The sequence below is a fragment of the Sphaerodactylus townsendi genome, linkage group LG16 (genome assembly GCF_021028975.2).
Source record: "Sphaerodactylus townsendi isolate TG3544 linkage group LG16, MPM_Stown_v2.3, whole genome shotgun sequence".
Taxonomy (NCBI): domain Eukaryota; kingdom Metazoa; phylum Chordata; class Lepidosauria; order Squamata; family Sphaerodactylidae; genus Sphaerodactylus; species Sphaerodactylus townsendi.
Window position 1 is genome coordinate 5,069,143 of NC_059440.1, and position 12,717 is coordinate 5,081,859.

General features: G+C 52.0%; 1 protein-coding gene across 1 annotated transcript in view; it reads left to right on the top strand.

Annotated features, from left to right (window-relative positions):
• The window catches only part of BCAS3 (BCAS3 microtubule associated cell migration factor), a 655,707-nt gene extending 645,633 nt beyond the window's left edge, over positions 1-10,074 (top strand). Inside the window, exon 25 of the mRNA XM_048519361.1 lies at positions 9,129-10,074. Within this exon, the coding sequence (XP_048375318.1) occupies positions 9,129-9,277 (149 nt within the window). The 3' untranslated portion in view covers positions 9,278-10,074. The remainder of the gene's footprint in view (positions 1-9,128) is intronic.
• Positions 10,075-12,717: the final 2,643 nt, after the last annotated feature.

Consider the following 12,717-nt stretch of genomic DNA (forward strand, 5'->3'; position numbering starts at 1 on the left):
GAGGAGGAGGAGGAGGAGTTTGGATTTATATCCCCCCTTTCTCTCCTGCAGGATATTCAAAGGGGCTTACAATCTCCTTGCCCTTCCCCCCTCACAACAAACACCCTGTGAGGTAGGTGGGGCTGAGAGAGCTCCGATAAGCTGTGACTAGCCCAAGGTCACCCAGCTGGCGTGTGTGGGAGTGTACAGGCTAATCTGAATTCCCCAGATAAGCTTCCACAGCTCAGCAGCAGCGGCGTAGGATGTTAAGAGCTCGTGTATCTAATCTGGAGGAACCGGGTTTGATTCCCAGCTCTGCCGCCTGAGCTGTGGAGGCTTATCTGGGGAATTCAGATTAGCCTGGGCACTCCCACAGATGCAGGCGAAACGTCAGGAGAGAATGCTGCTAGAACACGGCCATGCAGCCCGGAAACCACACAACGTCCCAGTGATTCCAGCCGTGAAAGCCTTCGACAATGTAATTAGATTGTTGCTGGAATGGCTCTCTCCTTCCAACTTGTTTAGGGTATAGTGTTTGGGGTCTGATGCCCATAAGGGACAGTTATGGAAGATGAGTCCCTCACGGATTGGGGTCAGTGGTGGGATCCAAAATTTTTAGTAACAGGTTCCCTCGCCAGCCCCCCTCAGCAAAGGGGGCAAAGACGTACCTAGGCAAACCTGAGCCCTGGGCAGAACCTGAGTTGGATGCCCCCCCATGGGCAGCCACCCCACCATGACCCCCCCCCAAATTTTTTGCACCAGGTCATTTCTAAATCATCATCACATTATAGAAAATGCCCCAACTCACAAATCTGAACACACAATGGTAAAACATGCAGGTTCTTTGATAGAGACTGGTGAGATAAAAGGTACGAAAGGCTGAGAATCAAGGAATTGCAGTACCCGAAAGGGATTAACCCAGTTCAGGGAGTGATATTATTAGTCGCAATTGCTATATGGAACCTTCACGTTCAAAGGCAGGATGCCTCTCGGGGAGGCGAGGGCGTGGAGTGGGAAAGCGGACCCAATTAGTAACCCCCTCTCGGCACACACAAATAATTAGTAACCCCCTCTCGGGAACTGGTGAGAACCTGCTGGATCCCACCTCTGGTTGGGGTGCACATTGCAGGAGTAGCCCCGCCCAGAGCCTCTGGGAGGAAGACTTCCAGAGTTTGCACATCAACATCCTTGGATTGTGTGCTATCAGGCTTGCCCTTATCTCCTTTGCAGATTTGCTGGGGGTGAGGAGGAGAGTGTTGGTTCAGTCCGACAACACTTGTGCTGTTTTTTTAATCTCAACAAACAAGGGGGCAACGGTGTCCTCATGTCTGTCTGGAGGTGATGCAGACCTGGGAGGTCTCTCTCACAAACTGATTTTCCCCGAGAACGCCTCTCACAGCAGGTCTGGCACAGCTGTCTGGCAAATGAACCGAGCCGTCAGAATGTCATGAATCTTGAATGGCGTATACAGGACCCTTGCTTGCATCCCATCTTCTAGAGAAGGGTTTCCTCACATTTCGCCACCAAAGAGTCAGCAGAGGTTTTGCTCTTTGGCAGGCAGAGAACCTCATGTCCATCAGAGATGCGTTCCAGATTCACCCCAGCATCAAGACGCAGTGTGGTCTTACCCACACGAGTCGTTTACTACGTATCTTATCACCAAATGCTCCTTTTCCCCTTTTAATTCTGCTTGGTTTTTTCCCCTCTGTTTGGTTTCTCTGTTGTTTTCCTGAGCGCTTTTAGCACAGTTTTTCCCCAGATGTTTCCAAGCCAGGCAAGCAGTGCTGTCGAAATAGTCTTTAGTTCTCTGCCCCACCAAACGTCTATGCTGCCAGAGGCTGATGGGAATTGTAGTCCATGAACATCTGGAGAGCTGCAGGTTGCAGACCCCTTATCCATCATCCCAACCTCCACTTCACACGTTTTCTCTTCCACCTTGTCCTCCATTTTCAAAAGGAATTCTGTTTTGTTTTTTTCCCTTTGTCTTACTGCATTAGCGATGTAACGCTCAGGCAGAGATTCTCAGAAGCACAGTCAATTGGATCAGCTTTGTCAATTTTAATATAGAACTTGCCATAGAACGTTCAAGCAGATATACAAACAAGCAAGGTTGATTTTTGGGTGGAGGGGGGGGCTAAAGTGTCACATTGAGGCAAAGACACAAGCCAGGTCCATTGTGTTAGCTCAGTCAGTTTCCTCTCGAATTAGTAATGTAACCTTACGGCAAAGATACATTAGGCTGGGAGTTGGGAATGAGTGAAATTGACGGGGACGGTGCAAGAGCAAATTGACAAGGGGCTGCTGCCATAGGAATCGTGTGTTACTGTAGCTCCAATTTGACCAAAAATGTGGTTCTTCGTGTGTCCGGGGCGGGGAGGGGAGAGGTATGCATTTCTATTCCTTCGGCTAATGGCATCTGCTCTATGAGTTGTTTTGGCTTCCATTTTGGGCGGTTAGTTCTCAGTAGTAGAAATGGAGACTGAGAATTGCCACTTCAAAAATGTCACTGTGCAGTAACGCTAGACTGCCTGTGCAAAAGAAAAAAAGGGGGAGAGAGTTGTCCTGAGTCACCGATGACATCCCGACACCATCAGGAATCAGACGCTTTCAGCAGTCGTGTGTGGAATAAATGCAACTGAAGAGACGAGTGGGGGGGGGGGACCCAGAACGACGGGGGAATGGGAAGAGCTGATCAGAACGACCTCACAGAAAATGTTTCCACAGTCCAGCAGAGCTGGCCAGCCAGAGATGGTTGGTTTGACCCAGCGGTGGGATCCAAACATTTTAGTAACAGGTTCCCATGGTCATGGGATTCAAACTGTGGCGTAGCGCCAATGGGACTGGGCGGGGCACGACAGGGGCGTGGCTGGGCATTCTGGGGGTGGGGCTGTGGCAAGGACGCAGCCGCTGCGCCGGTCCTTGGGCGGGAAACGAATGCACGCAGGCGCAGGCTGCCACGCACGCCGGGGCACCTCCTGCTAGACTGCTTCAAGTTCTGCGCGCTACTGCTGAGAGGAGGGGCATAACTAAGGCCAAAATCACGTGGCAAAATCACCCATTAGTAACCCCCTCTCCGCACACACACACAATTAGTAACCTACTCTCAGGAACCTGTGAGAACCTGCTGGATCCCACCTCTGGTTTGACCACTCCCACCAGGATTGAGGATAACTCTGAATAGCGCTCTACTTCCTCCAGCTCCTCTATGGGAGAGGCTCTTGGAAGAAACATTGGGAGGAGGGCCATTCTGTGCTACACAAATCCCCTTCTCTTCTCCGGGACAGCTTGCAGGCCAGGGGAATCGCTTGCCCAGGACCTCTTGCCCAGCCCTTTCCCAAAATCAAAACACGTGTGGAGGACTATTCACAACCATCCTCCCACCCAGTGGCGTAGCGCCAAGGGGATAGGGGGTGCGTGATGCACCGGGCATGTGCCGCTGTGAGGGCGTGGTGGGGCGGACGTGGTGTGGCAGGGGCACAGGGAGCACGCGTGCCCCGGGCGCAGTTCCCCCTCGCTCCGGCCCTGCTCCCGCCTCATTGTACTAGCTCTTTTTGGACCAAAGAAAAACAGGCTTCACTCCTCCCTGGGCCCGTCGCCACTTCTCCGCTTACTCTACCTTACAGGATTGTTGTGAGGGTAAAACCGGGAAGAGGACTCCCAAATATCACCCAGAGCACCTTAGAAGTACAACAAAAATGCAAAGACAGTGATAAGATCTACTCAAACTTTCCATCTTCTGAACATCTGCTTCCGATTCCTTAAGTCACTTTTTTTGTTTCTCCAATTCCCCTCCCCACGCAAATGAACACAGCCCTCTATTTATCCACAGAACAGGCACAGCTGCCGCGATCGGTTCCCAACCCGGCGACCCCCGAGCGCCTCTCCCCAAAGCGAGCGGGAGCACCCCCCAGGTCAAGAAGGTAATTCCCACACAACCCCCCCGGCCCACCTCTTGTATTTGAGACTCCTCACCCAGGTTCAGGTAAGTAGCGCTGACAGCGGGAGAGGAAAGATGGGCAAGGATTGCCATGCCCAGAATGACACAGTGGGGCTATTCATCAGCAAGATCTTTCCCTCTGGGTTCTGAGCGTTTGGGGGTCTTCTGGCACTCCACTTCTCAGATTCATGCAAGGCTAGGCCGGACTCAGGACACACGTCTGCCTGGTCCATGAGCCGAAGCCCAGCATGCAGTGGGGCACGTTGGTATCTCTCGCGCTTCAAGGAGGGGGATCCCCAGCTTTTCCCCAGCTACGCCTGCTTGTGGGGTGTCCAAACTCTTCTTCTTCCTGTCCAGCCGCCACATGGGGATTAAGAAGATTTTTCAGGGTATAAGCTTTTGATAGTCACAGCTCCCTTCATCAAAGGAACGGTTGCCAACTCCAGGTTGGGAAATACCTTGAGGTTTGCGGCGGGGGAAGGGAGCGACTGCCACGGAGTTTTATGCCCCCATCCAAAGCAAACAGTTTTCTCCTGACGAACTGATCTCCGTCAGCAGCAGATTTGTTATAATCCCAGGAGATCTCCAGCCACCACCTGGAGGGTGGCACCCCTAGACAGATACCATCTCATGAAGGGGGCTTTGACTTTGAAAGTTTATACGCTGAAAATCTTCTTCATCTTCGAGATGCTCCTGGACTCAAATCTAGTTGGAGAGCCAGCGTGGTGCAGCGGTTAAGAGCAGGTGCACTCTAATCTGGAGAACTGGGCTTGATTCCCTCCTCAGCCACTTGAGCTGCGGAGGTGAACCAGATTAGCTTGTGCACTCCAACACATGCCAGCTGGGTGGCCTTGGGCGAGACACGGTTCTTTGGGGCTCTCTCAGCCCCACCCACCTCACAGGGTATTTGTTGGGGGGTGGGAGGGAAAGGAGATTTTAAGGCCTTTTGAGTCTCCTTACCAGAGAGAAACAGGGATATAAATCCAAACTCTTCTTCTTCTAGTTGTTCATTTGGGGACCAACAAAGCTACCCTTTGACACTTCTCTTTTGCTGCATTTGAACTTCCCTGCTTGGTCTGGCTTAACTCTCCGGGTCTCTGTTTTCTATGGGTTTGCTTCTCGGAGGATTACCTGGAAACACCCACAAGGGATGCTTTCTTGGGCTGAGCTGGGCACAAGGCCAGGTCTGGCGGCTGCTTTCGAAATGGATCCTGCGCCGACTGCTCAAAACCGGCTACCTGGCGCAGGAGGCATTCGGCTGAGGCGCTCGCAGTGTGACTTTTGATCGTCCTAGCCTCGGAAGCGGGGGTGGCGGCACCTGCTCCCAAGTGGCACTTTCTCAAGCCTTCCTGCTTGGCCACGGGGTCCTGTAATGGTTACTAACAGCTCCGAGTATTGATCTCCCCGTCCCAAAATAGTCCTGAGAATCTTGTTGCCTAAAAAAGAACAACAGCGTGTAAGGAGACAGTTCAGGGGAGGTTGTGAGAACGGCATCTCTCGGACAAGCCGCTCAGGCACAATTCCGCTCACCCCCAATTGCCCCTGCTTTGTTAAAAGGTGGTGCCTGCAGTGGCGTAGCGCCAAGGGGATAGCGGGGTGCACAACGCACCAGGCGTGCACCGGTGCAGGGGCGTGGTGGGGGCTTTGAGTGGCGGAGGCGCAGGGTGCACACGTGCCCTGGGCGCAGTTCCCCCTCGCTACGGCTCTGGGTGCCTGACTTTCTTTTTACTTCTGAGAAAAAGAGTGTGCTTTTGGCAGGCAAAAATGTTCTGGGGCGGAAGGATTGCCCCGTCTGGCGTAGGAGGTTAAGAGCTCGTGTATGTAATCTGGAGGAACCGGGTTTGATTCTCTGCTCTGCCGCCTGAGCTGTGGAGCCTTATCTGGGGAATTCAGATTAGCCTGTACACTCCCACACATGCCAGCTGGGTGACCTTGGGCTAGTCATAGCTTCTCGGAGCTCTCTCAGCCCCACCTACCTCACAGGGTGTTTGTTGTGAGGAGGGAAGGGCAAGGAGATTGTCAGCCCCTTTGAGTCTCCTACAGGAGAGAAAGGGGGATATAAATCCAAACTCTTCTTCTTCTTCTTCTTCTTCTTCTTCTTCTTCTTCTTCTTCTTCTTCTTCTTCTTCTTCTTCTTCTTCTTCTTCTTCTTCTTCTTCTTCTTCTTCTTCTTCTTCTTCTTCTTCTTCTTCTTCTTCTTCTTCTTCTTGCATCCCCTGTGAGCCAGCCCCCCCCGCCCCGTCCCCCCCGCATCCTAAACTTTCTCATTAAAGATTTGTGGACGATCCCATCACGGGCCTCTCTGGAGCTTGTCCGCTTTGACCTCGAGAATCACCAACCCGGACTAGAACGGGACCCTCCATTACGCCGCGAAGCCTCAGCTGCCGCGTCTGCAGGCCGGAGCGCACTCTGCTCTTCTGGCAACCTCTCCTTTGTTTATTTGTTTGTTTGTTTGTTTGTTTATTTATTTATTTCCTTAAACTTTTATACCGCCCCATCCCCGAAGGGCTCTGGGCGGTGTACAACATAGGAATAACAGTGTAGAATAACTAAACATTTAAAAGCAGCAATAAAACCGTAAAAAAACAATTTCTAATAAATATACAATAAATCTCAATAAAACGAATGGCGTTCAACAGTCTATTTTTAAAGCTCCCTCCCCTCCCCCGAAAGGCAGGAGTGGCGTCCTGCATTCTGATTTTAAGTCCCCCCCCCCAAAGGGAGGAATGGCGAGTCTCATTGGATGATGGTTGGCCCAGATGTCAGGGGCCAACGAAGGGGGGGCACCATCAGCGGCCGGTTCCTCCGAAGGCCCGGCGGAACGGCTCCATCTTACAGGCCCTGCGGAACTCACCAAGGTTGATTTTCATGGATCAACAGCCTTCCCCTCCCCCAATTAAATCTGTTTCTTTTTTAAAATGGAAATGCAGATCAACAGAGAGAGAGAGAGAGAGAGAGAGAGATATGGGTCATTTCGGAAGGTGTCCCAAAGCCACAGCGACGCTTGTGTGGCACTCCCGGCTTCCTGCTGACGGCAACCCGCCGAATGATGTGAGATGGCTAACCAAAGCCAGCTGTGTCTGAAGGGGAGATGAAAGGACACAAATCAGACAGGATCAGGGCAGCATTAGTGTGGGATATGCCCCTCATTTTCGGAGCTAAATTGCTGTTTTCGTTCCCTGAACTCATGGGAGGAAAATCAAGTTTGCCTCCACTTCGAGGTTGACTGAGTTCCCGCAGATTAGTTTTCCAGGCAGGCAACCCTGAAGGAACCTTGGATGTTTCTCAGGGTAGCTTCTTGGTATGCAGACTTCCCTGAGTCGGCTGCCCCACCTGCACAGATTCCCCCTCGCCCCCCCCAGCAGTGTGTCTGGGCTATATCACAGCTGGGGGATGGCGGGGGGGGGGGGGAAGCTTCGGTCCCAAATATCTGGCAGAGAGATGAGTTTGCCAATGCATGAAGCATTCCTGCGTACAATAACATTCCTTCCATGCAGAAAGCTAGCATGGTGGGGAGAGGCTAAGCAAGATCTTTGACAGGCTGGTTGTCTATGTGAGAGGAAATTCCACCTGGGGAGGAACCTGGCATTATGACAGCTCCCTCCCAGAGCCGGAAGAGATGCTGCCCAGGGACTGGTCGACCGCCTCTAATGGAGGATGACCACAAACCTTAGAGAGGGTCGCTAAGGGCAAAATCCTGCCTTGACCCCTAAGTCTTGATAGTCCTGCCAGGTTGCCAAAACTGGGTGGAATCCCATGTTTTCGGAAGCCTGCAGTCCAAACGGAGACACACCTTCCCTCCACCCATATGAAGAGGATCAGCGAGTTGGGTGAGTGATCGGTTGCTCCTGGGATCTGCAGGGAAGAGAGGAGATTCCAAAGCCTGTGGCTAATAAGCAAGACCATCAGTATACCCTTGACGTGGGGCAGCAGCCTGGACCCAGGACTTTTGGAGGGGGCACCAGCAGAGGTGGGATCCAGCAGGTTCTCACAGGTTCCTGAGAGTAGGTTACTAATTATTTGTGTGTGCCGAGAGGGGGTTACTAACTGGTGATTTTGCCACGTGGTTTTTGCCTTAGTTACGCCCCTCCTCTCAGCAGTAGCACGCAGAACTTGGAGCAGTCTAGCAGGAGGTGCACCGGCGTCCGTGGCAGCCTGCGCCTGCGTGCATTCGTTTCCCGCCCAAGGACCGGCGCAGCGGCTGCGTCCTTGCCACAGCCCCGACCAGGAATGCCACGCCCCAGGAATGCCCGGCCACGCCCCTGTCGTGCCCCGCCCAGTCCCATTGGCGCTACGCCACAGTTTGAATCCCACCACCATGGGAACCTGTTACTAAAATTTTTGGATCCCACCACTGATTTCAGACCTCATCGTGGTGAGCCAGTTGACCCCTCTGTTTGCCGTGGCCCAGGGAAGGCCCCACAAAGAGGGCCGTGGAGCGCATTGGAAGCCCCACTTGTGTTGTGCGCCCAGCGATGGTCCTCAGGTGACTGACGAGTGCTCGAGCAGCCAATCTCAATTTCCTCAGCTTTACTTGAATGATTGCGAAGCACGTACCAACAGGACGTGGTTTCCAGGCTTGGACTCCAGCCAGTGTGCGTTGTTCTGTTTAGGGATGAGTATACATGGATGTGTCCTACAATCAGCTTAGAACACAGGTGTCAAACTCGCGGCCCTCCAGATGTTATGGACTACAGTTCCCATCATCCCCTGCCAGCGTGATGCTGGCAGGGGATGATGGGAACTGTCGTCCATAACATCTGGAGGGCCGCGAGTTTGACACCTACGGCTTAGAAGCTGGGATTTGGAGAACTGGACTCAAGGTAGACTCTGACAGAACTTTTGAGTAGATTCAGGGGTTCACTAGCCTGGGTCATTTTCTGGTCGGTTTTTCAGTGGTTTGCGGGCCGCTTTGCTCAAACTCTTCACTGGTATTTGGTGTCAGCTCTCCGTTGTCTCCTCCTGCGCTGCTGCCCTTTCATAGGACGAGGAAAAGAGTCCGTTGTCGGTGCAACTGAGTTCAGTAGCCCATGAAGTGTCTGTTTACCTAGGCTCGTTCCGTGCCCATTTTCACTCCCCAGCCCACTCCTGCTCCAACCACATTAAATGTAATTTGAGCCCATGTCTGCACTAACCCAAATCTTCCCTCTTTTTTTTCTTCCGGGCCCGAGACGTTAACTGTTCAGGGGGTGTCTTTCTGTCCCCGCTGCAGAGCTACAGCGAGAAGGAAGCATCGAGACGCTCAGTAACAGCTCGGGCTCTACCAGTGGAAGCATTCCACGCGCCTTCGACGGCTACCGATCACCTCTTCCGACGAACGAGAGCCAGCCATTGAGTCTGTTTCCTACCGGCTTCCCGTAATCAAGTCCCACCGGTCCAGGACAAAGGGAAAAAATACAGATTGGCCCACGACGCGATGATCTGCAAAAATCTCTCGATCTGCCTTTCGCCCAAAGGTTGGCTTCAGCATTGGATGGCTCTTGTTGCCCTAAGAAACATGGACAACGCAGCTGCTTCAATCCCTGCTGGAACTGTGCAAATAAAATCCCAAATTAGGGCCTCCTTGGTCCTGATGGCTCTCTTGCTATCCTTTCCATCCCTGCAACATTGAGAAAAACCCGTTTTAAGGAAGTATTTTAAACAGTTTTTTGCTCTTAACCATAACCTGCTTTTCCCTACAGTGAGCAGAGACCTGTTCTCAAAACCTGAGTATCATTGCTAAAAATTTCGTAACAGTTAGAGCTGCTACCTGTATTTGGGGATATACGTAATGTTGCTGGAGACCTGGGCCTAGAAGCAGGGGCCATTAGCATGCAACTCTTTGAGTGGGGGAAATCCCGAACATTGAGGAACAACTTTGTGGGGTAAAAAAATCCAATCATTGTCTCCAAACCGGACAGCGGTCCGTTGGCAACTTGGTTGATCATGGCTCTCTGTCCTCTTTGTTCCCCGCAAATATTTGATCGCCGCCAAGAGTATTACAAGCGACGGTTGTTTCTTTTTCAGCTTTGGGAAGGATGGTTTTGGATGGTTCCGTATATTTTAGAAATATCCTTCATTTCTAAGTCAAGTGACAAATCTCTCTCAAACGTGCATTTGGAACTCATCTCTATCCCAAAAATGCATGCTAGCTTGAATAAATGTCTATGGTGAACGGACTTCCTTTTGTGTCTCTGCATGGCAGATTTCTTCTGTTCTTTTTAAAATGAGGGACTGGGCGAGGCCATAGCACTGACCCTGTCGGAAACTGACTTTAGAAGAAGAAGAGTTTGGATTTATATCCCCCCTTTCTCTCCTGTAGGAGACTCAAAGGGGCTTACAATCTCCTTGCCCTTTCCCCCTCACAACAAACACCCTGTGAGGTAGGTGGGGCTGAGAGAGCTCCGAGAAGCTGTGACTAGCCCAAGGTCACCCAGCTGGCGTGTGTGGGAGTGCACAGGCTAATCTGAATTCCCCAGATAAGCTTCCACAGCTCAGGCGGCAGAGCTGGGAATCAAACCCGGTTCCTCCAGATTAGATACACGAGCTCTTAACCTCCTACGCCACTGCTTTACGACAACAGCACACCAGCACGCAAAACTTTAGCCTTGTGTTGAGTTCTCCCCTCTCCCCAACTAGGCAGAATTCCCTGTGTCGTGACATGATCACATTGTAGATTCCTTCCCCTCTCCCGTGAGCAAAACAATAACAAGGAGCAAGATAATATGATAACATTACAGCCTGGGTAAGCGTGCTTAAATATCAGCTGGTGAACAACTTGATTCGAGGATGCCATTTTCTGCAGTAGTCCTGAGTGCAGCCTTAAGTTCTAAGAAGACATTTTTATTGGAGGTGGTGGTTTGTTTTGCAGAAACAAAAATGGGCGTGTGGTTCAGTCACAGGCTAGAGATTTCTGTAATCCCAGCCAAACCAAACGGGTCTTGCAAGACTCCGTTCCTGGTTACTTGGGAGAGTGGAATGTTCTGTGGCAGTCAGGGGCGGAGCCAGGGGAACTACATCTGGGACATGCGCCCCACGTCCCCACCTGCCCCCACCCTGGAATGCCCCTGGATTGCCCCGGCCAAGCCTCCTCCACTCCCCCGCACAGGCGCACGCCCGGGGTATTGCGCCCCACCCTGCCCTGCTAGCGCTACACCACTGGTGGCAGTCCTAGCACCTCTGCTGCTTTCCCGTACTTCTGAGTAAACTCCTCCTCCTCCTTCTCTCTCTCTAAACTGGAGGAACGGGGTTTGATTCCCCGCTCTGCCACTTGAGCTGTGGAGGCTTATCTGGGGGATTCAGATTAGCCTGGGCACTCCCACACACTCCAGCTGGGTGACCTTGGGCTAGTCACAGTTCTTCTGAGCTCTCTCAGCCCCACCTACCTCACAGGGTGTTTGTTGTGAAGGGGGAAGGGAAAGGAGATTGTCAGCCCCTTTGAGTCTCCTACAGGAGAGAAAGGAGGGATATAGATCCAAACTCCTCCTGCTCCTCCTCCTCCTCCTCCTCCTCCTCCTCCTCCTCCTCCTCCTCCTCCTTTTCTTCTTCTTCTTCTTCTTCTTCTCTCCTCTGTCTCTGTCTCTGTCTGTCTGTCTGTCTGTCTGTCTGTCTGTCTCTCTCTCTCTCTCTCTCTCTCTCTCTCTGTAAACACTGCCACCATCTAATTTCTAAAGGTATCTCCTGCCAGGGGGTTGGGACATCAATTCTCTTTGAATGCACTGCTACTTTAAGACTTCGTCTCTTTACAGCAATTCCCACTTCATTCTCTCCAGCTACTGAGGGGAACAAAATGCCCTCTGCACACCCCCAGGGCCCCTTAGCCGCTCCCTTCCCTTGCTTCTCTTTGCTAAATATGACTGAACTTCAGCATGGCGTGGGCACAGAGATCCAGGCTTCCTCCGGATATACAAGAGTTCAGTAACAGGATAAAAAGCACACACACACACACGTTCTGTTCACACAGGTACTGAGCAAAGAGTCAAAGTCAACGTGCCTCCTCAAAACCTTTACATCTTGACTTTACACCGTTCAGAAATCTTGTTTGATTGGGGCTGCCTGCCCGTGGTTAAGCTACATGTAGCAATGGCCCCCTTCAAGATGGAGTTCAAGGAAGAGCTAACGGGGTCGTTCGAAGGTAAATTAGCTCTCCGCTTTTGACTCTTGAGTCAGGGGGTGTTTAAATAACTTGTGTCTTTGTCCTTTTCCCCCTTGGAATGGTCTGAGTATTCCTGCCTGTCCCAAAGGAAGAATTATTGCTCTATGGTCTTCCAAGCCTCATGAGTCTGGTTGCAAAGGAGCCCCCTGACTTCTTCTGTGTTCTCCTCGGTTGGTCCATCTGGATTTCTATGGAGCTGGAGAGCTCTGTGGTTGAGGGGAGTCACACACGCCCAGTGGTGGGATCCAAAAATTTTAGTAACAGGTTCCCATGGTGGTGGGATTCAAATTGTGGGGTAGCGCCAATTGGGCTGGGCGGAGCACGACGGGGGCATGGCCGGGCATTCCTGGGCGGGGCTGTGGCAAGGACGCAGCCGCTGCACCGATCCTTGGGTGGGAAACGAATGCACGCAGGCGCAGGCTGCCATGCACGCTGGTGCACCTCCTGCTAGACTGCTTCAAGTTCTGCGCGCTACTGCTGAGGAGCGGAGGAGGGGCATAACTAAGACAAAAATCACGTGGCAAAATCACCAATTAGTAACCCCCTCTCGGCACACACACATAATTAGTAACCAACTCTCGGGAACCTGTGAGAACCTGCTGGATCCCACCTCTGCACACGCCCAACGCATTTCCTGTGTGCATCTGTTTAAAACTGCAACAATACA